The sequence below is a fragment of the Monodon monoceros genome, unplaced genomic scaffold (genome assembly GCF_005190385.1).
Source record: "Monodon monoceros isolate NGI ecotype Baffin Bay Population unplaced genomic scaffold, NGI_Narwhal_1 Super_Scaffold_18, whole genome shotgun sequence".
Classification (NCBI taxonomy): domain Eukaryota; kingdom Metazoa; phylum Chordata; class Mammalia; order Artiodactyla; family Monodontidae; genus Monodon; species Monodon monoceros.
In genome coordinates this window covers 166,873,679-166,895,878 of record NW_021703774.1, presented here as the reverse complement: position 1 = coordinate 166,895,878, position 22,200 = coordinate 166,873,679, and the positions used below count along the sequence as shown (strand labels likewise).

Genomic DNA, 22,200 nt, shown 5'->3' with positions numbered 1-22,200 from the left:
GGCGAGGCAGGCAGGGCGGTGAAGTAGCTGGAGGGCCGGCCCTCTGAGCTCCTTCTCCCCGGGCAGGGGAGCCCTAACTCTTGGGAACTCCCTACAGGGCAAGCAGGAAGTGGGAGGGAGGCTGGGTCCCCGGAGAACAGGGTCCCTCTGGGGAGGAGAGAGTGGGACCCCGGGTTCAATCCAGCTACCTGTCATCCCTGGGCTCATTTGGAGAGTGTCAACTCCCTGGGCGGCAGCTTCCTCCCTATCTCCTACCTTCTGATGCCCTTGTCTTCCCTCCTCCCTTTCCTCCTAGCCTTTTGTTTCTTTTCTTTCCTCCCTCAAATACCTCCGAAGGCTTTTTGCTAAGTATTGTGAACCCAGACGTGGTCCTTGCTTTTACAGACAAAAGAACAAAACCAAACCCAGAAGCCTCCAAACGTGGCAGCAAGAGGCAACTCTGGTTGCACACTGGGCTTCTCAAAGTTCTCTCCAAAGTCCAAAGTGTGTTCCCCCAAGGCCCTGGAGGTGGGCTGTAACAGATTTGTATGTATTAGCTTTAAAATGCAGGCTCATTTTGCATGCTTTGCCACTGTGGAGCTATATTTGTTGACCATCACAATAAAATTAATTAGCGTCAGGGCGAGTCGACACTCCAGGATGTTGTGCCATGTTCTCTTGTGACTTGGTATGGCACGTGACGCCATGCAACATCATGGATGTTGAGACTGAGGGAGAGGCAAAGATGACTGGATGTGTGGAGTTTGGGTGACCAAGAGGCTGATGTAATCGTAGACAGATACGGGGAGTGCAGGAGGAGGTTTGGATCAGGGTAGATGTATGGAGGTCAAGGCCAGCGGGCTGCCCAGGAGAGAGCTCAGGGCAGAGATGTGGATTTCAGAGGCCTCTCTCTATAGAGACACAGAGACGGAATACTATGCTCATGGGGAGAGGAGAGAAAGCGGCTGGGAGGATGCTTGGTCCAGCTGTTCCTCTAGGCTGGATGAGAACGTGGGGGGACCCACATGTTTTCTTTTCCCCCTCCATTTCTACTATGGGCGGCCGGGACGTTGAGGTCCCTGCTCTGTGCCACAGCAAGAATCTGGTTGAGGGTGAGGGGGGAGCAGAGACTCCAAGAAGGAAAGAAAAGGATGGAGCAGAGCATCCCGGGTCCCCAGCTGGTCCTTAGCAGCGTCTGTCCTCGCCAAGCTGCCTCCAGCTGACTGTGATTTTGCTATTTATTTACGTGTAATTATTGCTGTGAGGTGCAGACATTAACGCTGTCAAGAGCAATTTGCTCTGACATTTTTCACTCACTCAGTGCCCCCGCCACTCTCGATGGAGCCCAGGGTTCTCCCAGCCCGGGCCGCTGCTCGCTCGGTGGCCGGGCCGGAACCACCCAGCCGGCAAGGAGTGGCGTCAGTGAGCTCACCCAGCTCCTCCGCAAACTCATTAAACTTCGAAATTGAATTTGGTCTGGGAAAGGGCCGGCTGGGCCCTGCTCCACCCGGCCGAGGCTGGCTCAAGGCCTCCCTGCCCTGCCTTCCTCCAAGAAAACTGGGCAGGAGCTGGGCTGGCTGGGGCAGGGGCTGGTGGCTGAGGCTGGCAGAGGGCAGCTGGTGAAGACGGTGGAGGGTCATTGTCAGAGAGGTGGGAGAGGACACAGCCACCAAGGCGGCCAAGGCATAAGGGTCAGGCATGGCGGCTGGAACCCTCTCGACCCCATTACCGGCTCACCCTACAAGAAAACCAGGCAGCTCTAACTTTGGGGGATGTTATTGCAATTGACTGCTATACCCACCTAACAAAGAGACTTCCCTCTGGGGCCCGGCAAGCACCTTAGGCAGCCTGCAGGGCGTGGTACCACGCGTGTAGGAAAGGTGCCGAGCTGGCCCTGCGGTGGGTCCCGGAGATAGATGCTGGAAAGAGAATCGACTTTGGAGTTACATCTTCTGAGTTCAAGCCCCAGTCCACCACTTCCTGATTGTACAGACTTGGGTGAGTTTTTTTAGCTCCCCTGAGCCTCAGTTTCCTGATCTGTAACATGGAACAGCCAATACCCATATTTCATTGAACCTAAGATGATTTGATGCTGGTCCTTTCTTGATCTTCTCAGAAGACCTCAACAGAACCTTTGCACGCAGCTGGTGTCATTGCTACCACAGCCGTAGCAGGGTGCTATGGATGGTGAAATGCATTCCAATTCTAGAAAGATGAACATCCACATTGTTCTGACAGCTGTGGTAAGGAGTGAATGGCAGTGCTGCCCACCCATAGTAGGTGCTTGGCACGTAGTAGGTGCTTAATTACGGAAGGCTACGATCAGGTTTCCTTGTGAGCCTCTTGATAACCAGGGGCTGTTTTATACAAGAGGACACTGAGGTTTGTTCCTTTTTTCGCTCGTTCTTTCCACTTAAGGGACTTTGCTCCTTGGAGAGGACCAGCAGGGCCTGAGCCATCATGGCCGTGAGTCCCTAACACGTTGTGATACGTGCCAGCTTGTCTGCCCAGGTACTAACGAGGCCTCCCTGCCACCACTCACTCCCTGCCATGGCCAATCTGCGTCCTCGTCTCTGGTAATTACTGAGGGGGAGAACTCCCACCACGCCAGGGGGGCCCGAGAGCCCAGGCCACCCTGTCCCCCTCCTCCTCTCCCAACCTGGGCCCGGCCAAAGTCAAGGAGGCCCCCCCTCCCCCCTCAGCCCTCCCAGTTCCCTCTCCTCCCTTCAGCTCAGCCAATTAGGCCCCTGACACCTGGAGCCGCTGACAAACTGTTTCTGTCACTTGCTCTCTGTCTTTCATTAGGGCCGCAGAGGAGGGGGAGCTGGAGGGGAGGGGGAGGAGATGGGATCTTTCATGCTTAGTAAGGCCAGATACATTAATTACAAAACGGCCATTTGCCGCGTGAAAGTGTGCTAATTAAATTTATGCAATCATTATCTTTAAATAGTCATATCTTCCCGGCGATCGGCCCCTTCCTTCTCCAACCCCACCACCGCTCTGAGAGCGGAGTTGCGCTAATCCCCATCCGCCATTATCACGCCATCAGAAATGGTCTCTGAATCCCACCGCACCCCATCAGCTCCAGCACCCACCAGGGACCAGGAGCCCTTGGACCCATCCTGGCACAGACCCCTTCAGACTGGGGCCAACCCAGGATCCACCTAGGGAGGGGGAAGCCAAAGTCTGCCCCCACCCCACCAGTGTTTCTAGATGCTTCTAGAAGTTTCCACATATTTGGAGGTTGACATCTTGTAGACCAAACACTGGAAATTTGTGTGTGTGTGTGAGAGAGAGAGAGAGAGTCTTAGCTTCTTGGACAATGAGTGGGAAGTCGTTCTGTGCATCCCACCATTTTCGAAAAAGCCTTTAGCTAAGCCGGCAAGGACCCCTGGGGAGAGGAGGGACCTTCCGTTTATTTCCATCCACCCAACTCTGTGCCAGGCCCTGTGCTGGGGATAAAAGATAAGTAAATTCATTCATTCACGGGTTCACTCACTCAATAAATATTTGTTAGACATCTACTGTGTGATGGGCACAGGGAATAAATAGGACAGCAAATGTGCCTCTAGCAGCTCTTGGTCAAATCCAAGGTCAAGGTCAGTCTGTGCCCAGGGGAGAAAGGGGGACCATGGCAGGGCTGAAAGTTTTCTCTCAGTGATGCCCTTTTTTGGCTTCGTCTCTCAGAGTATCTCCCTTCACACACCAGGAGGTTCTTACCACAGTCTTGGCTGAATCCTTCCTCTGCAGAAATTATCCTCCCTGCTTTCCTCTCCCATCAAACAGAGCCTGAGTCCTGAGTCTTTTTGGGTGTGGTCTGTGGAACTCCCACGTGGAGGGAGGAGAGAAGCTGGTGGACTCTGGCGGTGGGGAGGGCCCTCCTGGCCAGAGATGACAGTCAGTGACAACCTGTTTCCCGAGTGCCCTCTGAGCTTCTGAGGTCCCCAAGCCCCAGTGTGTGCCCTTGGTGAGATCAACTAGAGGGGCAGACTGGACATGTGCCCAGACATACGTGCTGTACCCATTAGCAACACTCACACATGAGAATCACAAACGATACTCACACACACGCACACACAATACTATCACACGAATTCAGGAGCACACACACAGAACTCACATTTGCAGACGTACTGTCATGCGTACATGTGTGCACGTATGAGACACTCGCACATGCACACACAGACTCACAAACACACATACAAAATTCAAATATACACACACACAATACTTTCATGTGCACCTGCGTGCGTACACACCCACACTAGCCTCACACATGCAATATCCCCCGTATGCTCCCGTATAATACACACACACACACAACACACACATACACAGTGTTAAGAATGACCCAGAGCCACATATGGTAAGTGAAGACCACAGCCATTGCAGGCAGGGCAAGAGTACCGGGCTAAAAGTCAGGGGTCAAGGGTTCTTGCCCCGGTGCTCATCCCCTAGGTGATTCTGGGTGAGCCCCTCCTAAGCCTCAGTTTCTTTATCTGAGAAATGAGGTAACAGCGCTTCATAGAATGGTTCTGAGGCTTAAAGGGAGATGGCTTTGGAAACTGTAAGGTGCTGTGCTCGTGCAAGAGAATGGCCTTCATGGAAGACTGGGTGGGGACAAGCATGAGGGGAACAGGAGTCAGGGGGCTGGGGCTGGGGTCGGGCAGGGGAGGGATGCTTGCTTGGGCACCAGCTCTCCTGGTTGGCGGGGGGCTGCTGTGTGAGATGTGGCTGGTGGAGGGTGTGGCAGGCGAGGGCCACAAGCAGAAAGATGGAAGGCGAAGTGGGGGGCGGCGACAGGGGGGCCTGCGGGAAATCTTGTTCGGATGCTCAAAGTCAGCACCCGAAGCCCATTACCGCTGTCCACAGGAGGCAGGGAGAGGGGCGGGCGCCCAGATCCTCTTAGCGGAGAATTGAGCGCGAGAGAGGGAGAGCAGCGGTGGTGGGCGGCTATCCGGGTGGGTGATTTCTCGCTTGCACTAATCCCAGCATGGAGCTGGGAACAGGCGGCGGGATGGGCAGGTGTGCGTTTGTGTGATGTGTGTCTGCGCTGTGTGGTGTGTGTAGGTCTGTTTGCCCGTGTGCATCTGCGAAGTGTGTGGGTGGCGTAGGGGTGGGCAGTTGTTCATGTGTCTCATTCTTTGTGTGTCCGTGTTGGCTTGTCTGTATAATGCCGTGCTTATCCCGGTAAGAGTGTCTGTGTGTACTCTGTGTGCGTGCCCGTGATTTCACCCACATGGGTGTGGAGGTGTAGTCATACTGTGTGTGTAGCAATAATAGTGATGATCTGAGAGCAGTGGTTCTCGTAGTTGGCAGCATACTAGAATCATTGGAGGAACGAGCTTTAAAAATCTCCATTCCCAGACCCTCAGACCAGTTAATCAGCAGCTCTAAGGGGTGGGGTCCTGGCATCAACATCTTAAAAGACTCTCCAGGTGATTGCACTGGGCAGCCAACATGGAGAAGCGGTCTCCGAGCGGAGAAACCCCAGGGGAGCCGCCCTGTGGCTTCTCCCCAGCTCTTAGCCTGCCCTTATGGGGTTTATCTGGACACAGAGGTGGACTTCGGACCCCAGACCCTGAGAGACCAGGGCAAGTCATGAGCTGGGCTTCCCCGGCTCATCCTCAGCCTGGGACAGTCTGTGGTCCAAAGAGACATATTTCATGTAATGCAGACGGAAATTGTGTTCCATTCCTGGCAAGCTGTGCCCTTACCTTCTCTCCCTGACAATGGGAACAGGCTGCTCCCCAAACATGCCCCTCTCAGCTCTTGTGGAAGTCAGGAGGATGAGTTAGTAAGCGGGTGGACCAGGCAGGGCTGCAATCAGACCCAAGGCTTGGAGATCAAAGCGCTTGTGTGCCAAGCCAGCCGGTCATTTTGGGGCCAAACCGGAGCCTACCGGCAGGAGGGGTGGCCATCATGAGCCCCAGGACCGGCTACACTGCCGCTAGTTTGCGGGGACAACTCTGCCCGAGTGCAAACCATTGCCCCTCTTTGAGCCTTCGTTTCCGCATCTCTGAAGATGTGCCAATCTCCGAGGTGCCTCCCAGCTTTCATGTGTATATTTAGATGTGCTTACGTGCAGGTGTGTGCACAAAAGTGCATTGATGAGTTTAAGAAGGGTAGGTGAGTGTACGTGAAGTTGATCATGACACTTTATCGGAGTTTTGATGGAAAGCCATGTGGTGATCTGGAGAAGAGGTGTTTTGAGTTGTCTCACCTTCTGGGATGCAGGTGTGTGTCCCTGTGGAGGTGCAGTGTGGGCTGCTCTGTGCAGTGTGTGTGTTGTGTGGGTGTGTGAATTCTGGGCCTCGCTAGTTCTCAGCTCGAGACTTCATAGATTCGGCACTCTCTACAAATGAGCACATTCAGGGACCCTTGGGGACCAAGGCAAGCCATGAACTGGGCCTCCCCAGACCATCCCCCGGAGGGGTATGATGTGTCCACGTGACACATGCCTTGCTCCCTTTCCAGAGTGCAGGCAGAGTGATGCTCCGTTCAGAAAGCACCCACTATGTGCCAGGCCCCATGGGGGAGAAGACATAGAAAAGACAGGGTCCCTGACAGGGAGGAGGTCCCTGACAGGGAGGAGGTCCCTGTGTCTGCCTTGTCTCAAGCCGTGTCCCATCTAATCCAGGTGGAATGTAGGGGGAGAGGAAGAGGAGGGAGAGAGCTTACATTTACCGGGAACAAATAACATGCCAGGCACTGCGTAAGCATCCTATGTGCATTTACTCATTTAATCTTTCCAATAACCGTATAGGTAGCTACAATTACTATCATTCCCATTATACAGACGAGAAAACTGAGGTCCAAAAAGTTAAAGAAATTGCCCATGGTCACAGCTAGTCAGCGGCAGAGGATGGATGCTCATGCAGATATCCTGGCCCCCAATGCTGCAGGGAAGCCCCTCAGAGCACTCACTGGCCGAGTGTCTTTGGTGAAACCGCTGTCCCTCTGAGGCCTCAGGGTCCCCTTCTGGCATTGCAGAGGCGGGGCTCCCCACCTGCTGCCTGGTCACTGGTCCCGTGGTCCTTGGCCTCATTCTAACCCCAGTCTCATCTCCAGGTCCACTGTCCCGACCTCACCAGTCTCGGCCCCTGCCCCTCCCTCCCCCCCCTGCATCCTGCCATGGGCCCACTCACCCACCCTGAACCTGGCCATGAAGACCCGATGACGGTGATCACCCCTTCTAATTGCAGCCTCGCTCCCAAAGCCACGTTCGGTTATCACAGAGGGTGCAGATCTCACAGCTCAGCCTCCTCTGTCCCAGGCCCTCGGGGCCAGCTCAGGAACGGAGGGAATTAATTACATTTTTCCCATCCCCTTCTTTTAAAGTAGGGGAGCGCCGGCACGTCCCGGGGGAGGGGGCGGTGAGCAGAGGATGTGGGAGGGGGACTGATGCTGGGCTCCCGCAGCCCCCACCCCCCAAAACCTAGAAGCCTCTCCCGGGCGGCAGAAGGTGGCGGGGCGAGACCGGCCCCTTATTGATTTAGCCTGGTGGAGGCTGGGACTGATTTAGAGCAGAGGGAGAGGAAGGGGCTTGGGGGGGGGGGCATGGCGGGTAGAGGGGGAGAGGAAGGGATGGCTGTCACTCAGCCTGACAGACAGCCCAGAGATTTGCCTTCAGATAAAACCTTACAGATGTGGAGGTCGGTATTGATTTTGAGTTAGTAACGGTAACGTACCAAGAAGTAATACATTAGTGAAAGCAAGGTCACCGGGGAAAAAAGTAAAACCCACCAGGGGAGAGGCCTTAGCATACTTGAGGGGGGTGGATTACCGCATCAGACCAGGACTTCCTCTAGTTCAAAAGTTTGCAGGCCCCAGACCTCGGCTGGGCCCCTAACTCTGGGCAAACGCTTCCTGCTTCCGCGGGCAAAGAGGGACTCCCGGGGGCCCATGGGCCAGCCACAGGCCGGCGAGGGCCACGTAGGCCTGCGGGGCTCTGTGCAGTGCGGTTGCCGAGGGCCTCTCTCTCTCGTGCTCTCCAACACAGCTTGCTGTGGGGAAGGAACACAGCTAGGGGTCAGGGAGACACGGGTTCAAATCCCAGCTCTGCCAGTTACTGGTCGTGTGATCTCAGGCACTCCTTTTCACGTTCCTGTGCTTCGATTTCCCCATCTGCAGAATGGGGGTAATAGCCCATTTGCTGGAGAAGTCATTCAGTGCTCCCCTCTCTCACCTCTCTTTATTTATTTATTTACTTTTTGCGGTACGCGGGCCTCTCACTGCTGTGGCCTCCCGTTGCGGAGCACAGGCTCCGGACGCACAGGCTCAGCGGTCATGGCTCACGGGCCCAGCCGCTCCGCGGCATGTGGGATCTTCCCGGACCGGGGCACGAACCCGTGTCCCCTGCAACGGCAGGCGGACTCTCAACCACTGCGCCACCAGGGAAGCTCCCACCACTCTTTTGATGGGTCCAATCCCATCAACTTGGAAGTGGTCATGCCTTGAGACAGGGGTTGGATGCAAGGGAAACCCTTTGATCCCCAGGCCTCCAGGCACTCTGGAAGAGAGCGGGCACATGCTGCACAGCCCCCATTCACACCTACCCTAGATGTGGATTTGATTTGATGTCCCAGGGCAAATCCCATTGAACAAATCCCATTACAAGGAGAGCTCCCTGGGCCTGAGCTGATTCTGAGCTGTCTCTTAATAACCCAGGGTCCAAGCCCCCCAAGCCACTGGGCACCACATGAGCTCCTTCTGACAAAGCATTCCAGGAAGTCTTGCAGCTCCAAGGATCTTCAGTCTTATCGTTGACCTTCTTGCTATGTCTCAAACCTGAGGTGTTCCAACCTCAGGGCCTTTGCACTTGCTGACTCTTCTGCCTGGAAAACTCTCTGCTCTGTCTTCCCTTGGCTGGTTCTTTTTGGTCTTGCTGAATCTCACCTCTCTGGGGAGGTCTTGCCTGACTACTCCACATACTCTATTTTTCTTCCATAGCGTTTATCAGTATCATAAATTATATTATTTGTTCATTTATTTGTTGTCAGCCTCCTTCACTCGACTGAAAGCTCCAGGAGGTCGTGGAGCTGCTGCTGTTCATTACTGCATCTCAGCGCCTGGCTTAGTGTCTGGCACATATTAGGTGCTCAATAAATATTTGCTAAGTGAATATGCATGAATTCAATAGGATTTTCTGAGCTTATAGTATGTAGCAGGCACAATGTAGGCACTGAGGCTGCAATGATGGATGAAACACAGTTCCATCCTGCCCTCAAAGAGCTCACAGTCCAGCCCTATCTCTAGCCTGGGAAACGTTTTGATCAATGAATAAGTGAATGAATGAAGGATGTCTTCAGGAAACACTATATGGTTTGGGATAGCTGGGCCATAAAGTGCAAGGTAGGAATGGGTGGGAGGAGTTGGCACAGGCAGGTAGAGGTCCAGTCACAAGAAGACTTTGCCCTGTTTATCTGGGAGGTATGAGGAGCCACAGATAATTCAAGCCATGTCGTCAGATTTGGTGGTGGTTGTCTGTAGGGCTCGGCCTTGCAGGATGAGTACTGGGTCTATGCACAGCTCCCAGCCCATCCCCCAAAGCACCCATCTCCTCTCCCTAACCACAACCGCTTTGTACCCTCCATCCCATCCTTTCTGGGGGTGGCATCTGGGTGCTGTGCAGGAGGTAAGGATTAAACTGGGGTCTCACCAGAGCTGACAAACCCTCACAAGAGTCTCCCAGCCCCACACTTGTCGTTTTGAAGGAAAAGAAATGGGGCCCTGTGTGTTTTCCCCAAGCCTCTAAGTTTATTCCTGGGGCCCAGGCCTCCTTGAAGGGAAGAGCAGGGTTAGTGTTGATATGGGGTAGGGAATGAGATGATGGTGATTTTCTTAATTTAGATGGAAGGTGGGAACCTGACAGGCAACCTGGAAGAGAATCGGGTCTCCTAACCCCAGGGCAGTGTGAGATTCCTGAGTACCGCGCCCACCCCCCGCCAGGCCCACCAAACACACACACCAGCAAATTCCTCGGACCCAGGACCCCATCTCAACACTCAGAGAGCAACAAACCCAGCTCAGCAGTGTCAGACGTCCTCACACACCACCCCCTTCACCGGGTCCCTCTCACCAACACCCCTGGGTGGACCCTGCCATGAGAGAGGCCTCGGAAGTATGTTTAACAAAGAGTGAGTTTGGGAGAACTCAGCTCCCTAAAAACACCCAAACTAGTCCAGGTGTCTCCTTCTCCCAGACCCATCCCCGTGTGTCTTTGCCATCTCACTGGGTTGACACCCCATGAAGTCCCACCTAAACCCCCCCAGCTGCGGTGGAGACAAAGTCCAGCCCCAGCGGGCCTGGTGCCCTTGACTTTGGCTCTGGGAGAGGGTGGAGAAAGAAAGGAGGAGGGGTGACCCCCAGGGCTGAGGGGAATGTTCTGGGTACATTGTGGGAAGAGTCAGGGGGAGGCTGTGCTCATGGCATTCCGGAGGAACCAGGCCCCCCAGGGGTGAGGGACCCCACTGCACACCCCCACCAACAGCTGCTAGGGAACAAACATCTGGGGTGAGAACCCCTACCGTGGTTAAGACCCATCTTGGAGAGTCAGACTTGCCATCATCAGGGGAGTGGGGTCAGGCCTGGACTGCTCCCTGGCAGACCTGCTGTGAGATCTGGGGAAGCCACAGCCCTTCGCAGGCCTCAGTTTCTCCATCCTAGAAATGGGCCTTATGGCTCCACCTCACACCTCTCTGCAGGGCTCTGCACCGGGAGAGTCACACGAGTCTGTGGCTAAGAGGAGGGAAAGGTAAGGAGAAGGGGAAGAGGAGCATTAGAGGATCTGGGGCTGCTGATACCTGAGCACTTTCCACACACAGAGCCTGTCTCAACCTCCCAGCCACACTCTAAGGATGGAGGCGGTCACAGGGGTTAAGGGACCCCTGGCGGCTGCACAGCCAGTAAGTGGAGGAGCTCAGTGTCTGCCCCTGGCCTGAGGATTCCACATCCATGCCCTCCACCCCGCCCATGCCTCATGCCTGTGGCAGGGATGGGTCAAAAATGGGAAGGTGAAAATTTTCACAAGGTGTCTAGTTGGCAAAAAGATCATTGCTCCAATGCCCGAGGCCTGCTTTCTCCCCAGGGGGGAGCGTGGGGACATCAGAGAGCACACCATATGCGCAGCATGGATTGCAGCATGGCCCTTCAGCTCCGTGCTGAGCAGGTTATCAGCAAGACTGACCACCCCGGCCCTGGGGCCTCCCTCCCCATAAAGGGTGGCATTACCAAGAGGCCATCAGGATCCCGGGCCCTGCAGGTCAGGTCCACAAGGGCTGCCTCTTTATCCCCCTCCCCGTCATCTCTCCTGGATTGACCAGGACACCCCACCTGCACCTCCCCCCGCCCGCACCTGCTGCCTGCACCACCTTTCCCACTCTATCTCCAGTAGCTGGGCCACCGGGATGCCTGGGTGCCCTCCTCTAGGCTCCCACAGCCCCCTCTGCTGCCTCTACCATGCCCCTCATCACTCCATATTCTGATGATCTGTTGCTAGTTGCCACCCCCACCAGACCCAGAGACTCCTCCGGTCAAGGTCAGGGACCATGGCTCTTCGTCCTCTGAAGTCCCAGGGCCCGGCCTGAGGCCTAGAGCCATAGTCATCATCAATGCATGTTTGTTGAATGAATAAGTGAACACACAAATGAACCAACACCAGGTTTTTAAGCTGAGTTTCTAGAGGCAAGCCTCACCCTGTCAGCTGGGGTTGCCAGCACTGACAGTGAGTTCCTGTTTGCTAAACCAGGCCAAGCAGGAAGGGGGTGATGGTCACAGACATCCGGGAGCTGCCAGAATCAATGCTATTTGAAAGCATTGGCCATGTAGGGGCAGAAGCCCAAAGTCAAGAGCATAGTAGCATAGGACGGGGGAGTAAAGCTGGACAGATCCAGAGTCTTTAACCTTTGTGTTGGAAGATGAGGGCATCCCAGTCTGATGGGAGAGACATAATTAGCTGGTTCATTCATTCATTCAGTCATTTGTTTATGCATGTATGCATTCATTCATTCAGCAGACAGAAATAAGGTGCCCCTCAGAGCCAGGCCTAGGAATAGAGAGGGGAACTATGCCTGCCCTGCCCCCAAAAGCTCTCAGTGGAGGGAGGCTCCATGGGCCAGGACTTGACCAGAGAAACTGCTAACCATCTTACCCACAAAGGCAAGCAAGCCAGGTAAATGGAGGATCTCAAGGTTGCAGGGACCTCAAGGGAGCAACTCCAGCAAAGGCCTGTCCAAGGCCAGCCTGGCATCTCCCCTGCTCACCCTCGCGTCTGCCAGGTCCTTCCTCCAAGCCCCGCACGCCTGCCGTGGCGCCAGCACTGACGGTCTCTCCCCCGCAGGTGATGAGCATTCTGAGCAACCCCAGTGCAGTGCCACCGCAGCCCCAGGCCGACTTCTCCATCTCTCCGCTGCACGGCGGCCTGGACTCTGCCACCTCCATCTCGGCCAGCTGCAGCCAGCGGGCTGACTCCATCAAGCCGGGAGACAGCCTGCCCACCTCCCAGTCCTACTGCCCGCCCACCTACAGCACCCCCGGCTACAGCGTGGACCCCGTGGCTGGCTACCAGTACGGCCAGTATGGCCAGAGTGAGTGCCTGGCGCCCTGGGCGTCCCCCTCCCTCTCCCTGCCCTGCCTGCCTCCAAGGACCTCCCACTTATGTGTAGAGAACAGCAAGGTGGTGCTGGGGTGCTGGTGCCCATTTCATAGGTGAGGAAATTGAGCTCCAAGAAGGCGGAACGGCTGTCCTAAGATGATGCTGAGACACTACTACTGTCTTAGAGCTGCGCTGCCCCATAGGAACATAATACGAACCACCAGTGTCATTAAAATTCCCTAGTAGCCACATTTTACAAGTGGAATGATTTTTACTAACATTTTTTATGTAACCCAGTATATCCAAGAGGTGATCGTTTCGATGTGTAATCCGCACAAAATTAGTAATAAGGTTTTTTTTACATTCTTTTCTTCGTACACTGTCTTTGAAATCCAGCCTATTTTCATTCAGATGCTGTTTTCATTGGAAATACTTGATCTGCATTTAAGTTGCATCAGATTTACAACTGAGGAAGTAGATTTACACACCCAAGTTGTTCCAAATATACTGAAAAGTTTCCCAACCACTAAATTAAAGCGAATTTCAGTTTTTAAATTTAAGTTGGATAAAATGAAATCAAAAGGTAACATTCAGTTCCCCGGTTGCCCCAGGCACATTTCAAGTGCTCCGGAGAGCCATGTGTGCTGGTGTCAGACAACGCTGCGTGAGAGATCCTGCCCCTTTCTCCCCGCCCCACCTCCGCTATACGGCAAGGCAGTATCTTGAGTTATCTCCCCTGCCCCCATCCTCAGCCTTGGTTTCCCCAAACCGTGAGCTGGTCTCAGGCCCCCATCCCAGCTGCCACACCCTTGGCACCTGGCCTGGGGTTAGAGACGGCAGACCCTCAGACCAAAGGCTGCAAAAGGCGGGCTGGGCCACAGCCTCCAGCTGGACGGGGATGGACGGACTGACAGACGGGGCAGCAACAGGGCCAGTCAAGACAGCCCGGGGAGCCAAGGTCACAGGCTGCCCCTCCTGCCTCACCCCCTGGCAAAGGCGTCACCTGCTGGTGTCAAACCAATCAGAAGGGCATGTGACAAGAGGGTGTGACCTTCCAGCCCCAGGGCTTTTCTGTGCTTCTCTGCCCTCAGTGTAGCCCTGACTCAGCCCCACTGACCTCTGCTTCCTAAGCCCACACCCACCCACCCCTCCTCACGCAGCCTTGGCCTCCACGGCTAAATGAGGGCCAGCTGTGCCGGCCTCCGCCTCCCAGCCGTGTTTGCAGCCCCTTCCCTGTATATGTGCGTGTTCACATACGTGTATCTGGGCGAGTGCGAATACATGCGTCATGGATACCTTACAGTTTGTGTGTGTGTGTGTGTGTGTGGGTGTGGGTGTGGGTGTTTCGGCATGCACGTGTAAGTGCACACATCTTGCATATAGATGAGTATGTTTATATGTATATATGTGAATGTGTGAGTGGCACATATTGGTATATGTGTATATGACACATGTGTGTGAGTATAAATGAGCATATCATGTGCACGTGGTTGCATGTGGGTTTGTATGTTAACACTCCTGCACACATTTGGTCATGTGAGTATATGTGGCTACAACACATATGCACGTGTGTTGAAGTGTGTACATGTGGCTCAGTGTCTACGTAGGTGCCTGTGTTTGACCTACGTCGCTATGTGGAATGTATAACAAATATGTGTGCATGTGTGTAGGGGTGTGTGTAAGTGTACGAATATGTGTTGCAGTATGTACATGTGTGTTCAGCATGTACATACACTGGAGTGTGTAAGTGTGTGTATTGGGGAGTATGTGTGTGTGCAGAGTGTACATACGGCTGTGGGTCTGCTTGAGGGTGTGCATAGGTGTGGCTGTGTGTACTGGTGTCCAGTTGTGCATCTGGGTGTGAACACATGATGCTGTCTGTGTGTATAACTGTGTCTGTGTGAATGTGTGTGCATGGGGTCATAGAACACACGTGTGCGTGTATATCTGAGAGCAGGGTGCCTACATGTGCACGGGAGTGTTTCCAGAGGGGCCAGGGTGACCCCCTGCCCCAGCCCGTGTTCCCGGGCACGGAGCGGGACACACATGCTCTTGATAAAGAGTTTAGAGCAGCTTCCAGTGGCGGCGGCAGCCCTGGCCTGGGGCAGGCGTTAGTCACACCCGGAGCCCTGTGCCCCACTCCAGGGGCGCCTGCCCAACTCGGAAATAAAATTAACCCCAAAGTCAGCACGGGGGCCGTGAAGGAGGGGGGATCAAAAGGAAAAGGGCCCAGGAGGCGAGAAAGGAGTTTTGTTCCCCTTTGCTGGGGAAAAGCTGGCCAGCGATTTCCTCCTCTGTCCCCACTCACCCTCCCACTCATCCCCCCATCCTCCCTCCTCCCTCCTCCCTCTGGCTCCCCCTCCTCCCACTCACTCCCCCTCTAGCTCCACCCTTGCTCCCCTGGCTCCTCCAGGGTCGCTCAGAGCACCTCCTGGGCCACCTTCTCCTGCACTCCCAACTCAGACCCCATACCCCTCCACCCACCCCACAGAGGCTCCAAGGGCAGGCTGGGAGGGGCCTGAGGGAGAGTCTGCCCCTCCACCACCACGGTGTGGGCAAGTCACCTGCCTCTCTGAGCCTCAGTTTTGCCATCTGTGAAATGGGGGCCCAGGGATTAGACTCCATAGTCTTGATGTTTTCCCCTGGTACCATCCCCCTCACCTTTGACATCCTGGGACAACCCAGGGACACACGGTGTTCCCACTGACCACTGCCCCATGTTCATGGGTGACCGAACCCACCTATGACTGGGCTCCCACAGCCCATGTGTGAGAGCCTCATGTTCCAAGCTGTGCTGTGTATGCCCAGGACCACCTGTCATCTTCTCACATCCGTCCCATGCATGAGGTTAGCCCACTGGGCACTGGGCGAAATGCATGTTCCTCATTTCGTGTAATCCTCAAAAATCCCAGGTTATTTGCTCTCAGGTTACAGATGCAAAAGCTATGGCTCAGAGAGACTAGGAACTTTCCCCAAGGCCACACAGAAAGTGAATGATGGACTCCAGGTCACCTAACTTCAAACCTAGTTCTCTTTGGGTCAAACCACAAACCTGTATAAGATCCTGAGTAATGATGCACACCTTGACCCACCTGGGTGTGGATTTATGTGCACAACTTCACATGCACCTATGCATGGACAGAGATTTATTTCTCTGTGGGTATTCACTAATGTGTGTCTATACATAGCTTCAAGGTAGAACTATTCAAGATGTATGTGTATAAAGAAAGGAGAAATGATGGTTTCTTGAGCATCTACTATGGGTCTGGCATTCCATCCTGACGGCCACCCTGTGCAGGGTGCAGGATTATTCCCATTGGGCAGATGAGGAAATGGGATCCCAGAGAGATTGGCTGCCTGAGATCACCCGGTGGTACGTATCGACGTGCACACGGCCACACATTTAGCCACGGAAAGCATCACTTCCAGGTGTGCCTGGAGCCACGTGAGCCAAACTCTTAAGCAGGAGAGTCCACCTCCTCTTCCCGGGCCTCTCATCTTCCCAGGGACACCTTCACACCTTCCTTTCCTGCTCCCTGCCATCGTCCATCCATCCGTCTCTCCCCGTCCCTAAAGGGGGTGGGGGCAGGGGGGCAGGGATGGGGCACATGGCAGATTAATACGGCCCTGGTGTTCCCAGAGGCCAGGGCCGTACTAATGATGGGGCTGATAGAACGCAGAAGTGTGAAAGGAATTTTAATAGATCTGACAAGTCTAATAAGAATTTGTGTCTAGAAGGGTCCTCCTCTGGGGCCGCGGGCTGACGAGACGCTGACGGCTGAGATTTGTTTACTGGTTGGCATCGCTGCCACCTCTCCTGCCAAATCCCGATTAATCTAATTTGAGACATTTAGAGCCCAGGCTCAGGCGCGAGGCAAAAGAGGGGAGACGCAGAGAGACAGAAGGACAGGAAGGGCCATTGACAGACGCCATAATGAGAAATGTCACAGCCCTGCCCCTCGCCGGACCCCGGCCTGACCCCAGGGAGAGGCAGACTCTGTGGGATGACGGGTGCCCTTGAAGTAGGCTGGGTCGTAGGTAGATTTTGGCTTGGTGTTTCCTCGCTCATCTTGACTACAAGCACCTACTGTGCGCAGGGCTGTGGCTGGTGACAGGGAGAGGCTAAAGAGGAAGAGACAGAGTGCCCAGAGGCACAAGCAGGACAAATTCAGGCTCCTCCAGCTCACGTGCCATGCGTGTGCCTCTGGGCCAGCCATCTTTCTGAGCCTTGGTTTCCATGTTTGTAAAATGGGAACAACCGTACCTAAAGCATGGGACTGTTGAAAGAATCAGATGAGATTTTGTCCGCCTAGTACCTAGTGCTTCCCATCCATCATTGTTATTCAAAGCCAGGCCTTTCTGCCCCACCTGCAGGAAGAGCTGTGCCCTTAGACGAGTCACTTACATTTCCTGAAGTAGGAAATGGGGCCATTGCAGGCTTTGGGGTATAGAGTGTTCCATACACTCTGAAGTGCTGTACACGAACAAGGGTGATGCTATAGGAGGCTGCTGGGTGGGGTTGGTCGGGGGTGAGTAGCAGCTGGCATCAGACTGCCTGCATTTGAATTATGATTCCATAATTTAGGAGCCCTGGGATCTTTCAAGTTATGCAGTCTGTCAGGGCAGGGCCTCAGTTTTGTCATATGCAAAATGGGGATGATAATAATAATACCAACCTCACAGAGTTGTTGCGAGAATTTTAAATGAGACGATGCACATGAAGTGCTTAAAACAGGACTGGCAGAGAGCCAGCTCTGGGGAAACGTTAGCTTCCCCTCTTCCCCTTCCTATTACCACCCTGACAGTGAGGCCTCCTCGTGGGCAGGACCTGGAGCCCAGATGAAACTGGCTCCAAGTAGCTGAGATGGTGTGGCCACAGCTGCCGGGTCCCCCTGAGGCCAGAGATGGGAGATTTTCCCACCCTCACCCAGAGTAAGGGCTAGATCCAAGGCAGGCCACCACCACTCTGTCCTACCTGCTGGGAGCCTGGAGGCTGAATGACCTCAGAGGCAGCACCCAAGGGGCCCAATTCAGTCCCTAGAGCCTGGGAAGCTGAGGTGCACAGGGTCCACACACTCCAGAAAGACCCCAGGGCTCTTGCACATCCTTTAGGAACCTAGGAGGCCATGCCCTGAGCACTCTGTGCCCGGCATCTTAAAGCCCATTATCTCATTTGATTCTCATAACAGCCCTTGAGGAGTCTGGAATTTGTTCTCCCCATTTTACAGACAAGGAAACAGCGCTGGAGAGGCAAAGTGATTTGCCCAAAGCCACGTGAGCAGGAGGTAACTGGGCCTCTGAATTGCCCCATTCACTGTTCCTTTCCTTCTTGCCACCATCAAAGGGCATGTCTGCTTACTAAGCCCCAATCCCGGGAGCCCACATCTATCCAACTCACTATGTACCAGGCACAGTGCTAGCTAACCACTTTATATACATTTTCTCATTTAATGCCAATTACCCTTCAGCCTAGGTGCTATTATTATCTCCCAAGGAAACTGAGGCTTGGAAAGGTGAGTTGGTATGCCCCAAATCACACACTGAGAGTTGACAGGAGCAGAGTTTGCATCTAGGTCATTTGAGCCCCTAGGCAATACAGCCTCCTGGAGCTCAATTATTTTTTAGAATTTCTTTTTTTTTTTTTTTTTTTTTGGCCATGCCGGGTGGCATGCGGGGTCTTAGTTCCCCAGCCAGGGATTGAACCTGAGCCCCCTGCAGTGGAAGCGTGGAGCCTTAACCACTGGACCGCCAGGGAAGTCCCACTGGAGCTCAATTATTGATACAGCCCATCTCACCTCCCCAGTTGCACTCTAGCCATACCCATCACCTCCTGGCTCTACCCACCCATCCTAGGCAGGAGCCCCCAACTTTGAGGAGACATGTAGAGTGTTACAGGGCCCCTCAGTGGGCAAGTGACAGAGAGGGTGTTGGGCCAGGCCTCGTGCTTCCTACCATAGTCCCCTCTCCATCTTCCTCTCGCCTCTGGATCCGAGGGGTCCAGGGGGTTGGATTGATCACAGCCACAGATTCTGGTTTGGGAGGTGGCATCTCTGTGCCTTTCAAGAGGCCTTGGTCACATGCCAGTCGTCATTTGGTCAGGGATGATTTCTGCTGCAGCCCCAGGCAGGCACAATTAGGACAGTGAGGACAGAACACACGTAGACATACCTGCACACACATACACACTCACCCGGACACATGGACCTGGCTTAGGTAGAGCTCACCTGTGCAGTTACCCACTGTTTTTCTACACATGTAGGTGCACACCACTCACCCACATCGGTGCACACGTACATGTACAAGTATTGTTCGTGCCCATTACTACATCCCGGAGATTCTCGTTTCCACGGTTCACCACACGCAAGTACACACCCTCAAACTCTCATTCTTCTCCTCTGGGTGACCAGAAATGACAAGGCTGAACGTCTCAACTCCCTGCATTACAGGCTCCTAGCTCCTCCTTCTGCGTGGACCCCTCAGCTCCCCGGAAAAATCTCCTTTGATTTTTGAGTATGAGGTCTTGCTTTGCCTCATCCATGAGCTGGGCTTAGGGTCCAAAAAAGGCAGAAGGACCTTGTCCTCATTACTACCTGGATGCCACGGGACTCACTGGATGTCCCCCAGAGCAGGGATAGGTGGAAAGAGGAGCTAATTCTTCACTAAACAATATGAAACCCTCTGTACTTCCCTACAGAATCCACGAAAGAGCTGGGTAAATAATGTGTTAAGCAAATATGTGCTGAATGATTGGAGAGGAAGTGAGAGAAAGAGCTTCATGAAGAAATGGATGGATGGATGGGTGGGTGTATGGATGAATAGATGGAGAGGCAAGGAGTGGATGGACAAACTGATGAATGGATAAATGGATGGACAATGCATAGATGGATAAATATATGATTGGATGGATGGATGGATGGATGGAAGAAGAGATGGATAGATGGACAGAAGGATGGATGGATAAATTAATGGAGGAATAAATGGATGGATAGATGGATATATGGATGGATGGAGGATGGATGGATGGATGGATGGATGGATGGGTGAACGGATGTGGGACAGATTGAGTAATAGGCAAAAAGAACCTCAATTTCTAGGAGTTTATCTTTTTTTTTTTCCAGCTGCTGTTGATTACCTGGCCAAAAACGTGAGCCTCTCCACACAGCGTCGCATGAAGCTCGGGGAGCATTCGGCTGTGCTGGGACTCCTGCCTGTGGAAACTGGCCAGGCCTACTAGGGCCCCTGGGGCGACTTGCCCCAGCCCAAGTCCCAGCCTAACCCTTACTGATCCCTGAGCCTCCCAGCCTCAGTCCCTTCATCGCCCTGGGGTCCCAGGAGGCCAGGAAAGGAGCCCATTCCCTTCTCATGGCCAGCGCTCTGGAGACGAACAGCCCATCCACCATTTGCCTGTGATTAGGGACCTGGAGTAACCCCCTTGGAGTCTGCCCCCTCACTGTCCCCCCAGGAGGGTCTCTGGTCAGCCTGCAGTCTTCCCCCAGCCAAATCCTGTCGTGGCCTCTGTGCCATTTCAGACACAGAGATCACAGCTCACCCTGAATAGAGTACCTTGAGCGCCCAAAGGAGGATGGTGTCTGGGATGACGTCCTGGAGCCCTTTGGACCCAACTCCAGTTGGTCCCCTGGCCAGAGGAGGAGGTGGAGCTCACAGGGCCGCTCTTGGCTGGGAGTGTTGGGAGCCGGCCCTCCCGGGTGGGTGTCCGGCTCAGGGCCAGAACCGCGGCCATTCCTCCTCTGAACACTGGGACTTTAGCAGAAGGGGGGACCCTAGCCCTGAGGCATTCCCAGGGAATCACCTAGGAATTCTGAGGACTTCAGGAGCCTCTCCACACACCTCTGCTGGATGGAGGGGGGAATCCAGCCCAGGCAGGGGGACTGGGACCACCAGGAACAGGCTTAGCCGGGGGCAGGGCCATGTGGGTGGGGCTTGTCGGCAGTGGGCCAGCCCAGGGTACCAGGACCCAAGCCAGGCATCCGGAAGCAGCTTTGGGCTCTTAGACTGAAGCCCCAGTTCCAACTTTGCCCACCCCACTTAGGGCCTGGGGAGCCCACAGAACCTCCAGTTTTCTCATTCACTGAATCAGATGGCAGGGGGAGGGGATCAAGTCTTGAGGACACATAAGTGAAGAGGCAGGCTCAGAAGGGGTTTCTGTAACTGGGGTCCCTCTGCTTGTGGGCAGCAAACCTTTGTTGCCAAAGGCTTCAGCTCTATGCCTCCAAGTCCACGGCCCACGGAGCTTCGATTTCTCACAGAGCCTCCCTCAGAGACCCAGGCCTATCCCCTGCATGCCCTACCCTCTAGGAATGGGGCCTCCATTGGTCTGGGAATCCCTTTAAGCTGCTGGGGGTGCAGAGAGCTTCCCTTGGGGCTCTGGAGGAGGGTTCTTGGATCATCAGGGACTGGCTGCCCCACAGACAAGACCACAGATTCTCCTTGGCATTTGCGGGGGAGGCATGTCCCTGTCCCACCCAGAGGTGCATCTTTCAGTGTTGACACATTCTCAGCCAAGATGCCTCTGTCTTCTGATCCAGCACAGCTGGGTGAAGAGATGTGGCCAATCTTTGAGCCACCACCCCTGGGCAGAGGGGGACACCAAAGGTTCCGGAGAAGAGGGCAAAGTTGCCTTCCTTGGCCACTCCAGTTGCTCTCCCAAGCTCCCCTCTCTTTACAAGTTGAGACCTTTGGGGAATGGTTCCAGCCCCCGACTGTGGCCTCCCTTGAACTTTTCACCACCTTCACCTGTTGAGCAAAATTATATTCGTCTTCTCCATCGCCATCATTATAATCTACACTTAGATCACCTGTATCAAGTGTTGCTGGGTCAAAGGCACTTGAGATGGGAGACACAGCACTGAATCCATGAAGACCGGACCAAATTGCTTGGCCCTACCTGGGCACCTGAGGCCACCTCTTTGCTCAACCCATGCCTCTTGCCCTCAGCCAACAAGACACTCGAAGAGGGAAGGGCTGCTGCTTTGAGAATCAACCTGAGTTCCTCCCTACTGGGGAGCTGGGTTGGCAAGATACTAGGACACTTTCCTGCATGGACATCACCTCTGTGACAAATGCTCACCTGCTTCTCATCTTCAGACTCAGTAATATCAAGCCTGTCCTGGACCATGACCAAGGTGGCTTGTATCGCTGGTTTTGAGGAACCTGTTATTAATTGGGGACGAACAGACTCTGGTAGCCGCGGACACCCAGACACGTGTGGCCCATCAAGTTCAGCCAAGGTTTCAGTGGGAGCATCCACGGCAGGAGACTTTGGGTTCTTCACGCTCTGGACAAAAAGGAAGGGTGTATTGTGTGTTGGTAACCCGGTCCATGCTTTTGTAGCTGTCACAGCCAGGAAGCCGTTCTTCCTTAAGATCAACCACAATCTTCATCCACATTCCTTAAGTGGTCAATCTTTCCCCCTGGAGGCCTGTCTCAGAAATCCTTTGAGCCACCTTAGGTTACCCAGGAGCAGGGATCTCAGGCAGGTGACATCAAAACCACCCAGCCCTTCCCCCAGGAAGTGACATTCCAATGCTAGGACCAATGACAAGTATCTGCCTCCCATGGCGAAATGGGAATAAACCAAATGATTTCTCATTACGTCCACTGTCTCT

General features: G+C 54.2%; 1 protein-coding gene across 3 annotated transcripts in view; it reads left to right on the top strand.

Annotated features, from left to right (window-relative positions):
* PAX7 (paired box 7) overlaps positions 1-19,923 on the top strand; it is a 99,309-nt gene extending 79,386 nt beyond the window's left edge. Inside the window, exons 10-12 of one of the 3 annotated variants that reach the window (XM_029229661.1) lie at positions 7,952-7,980; positions 12,320-12,566; positions 19,693-19,808. In XM_029229661.1, coding sequence (XP_029085494.1) covers positions 7,952-7,980; positions 12,320-12,566; positions 19,693-19,808 — 392 coding nt within the window. Of the gene's footprint in view, positions 1-7,951; positions 7,981-12,319; positions 12,567-19,692 lie in introns of all 3 variants that reach the window. The other 2 variants (XM_029229659.1, XM_029229660.1) reach the window with 2 other exon arrangements.
* Positions 19,924-22,200: the final 2,277 nt, after the last annotated feature.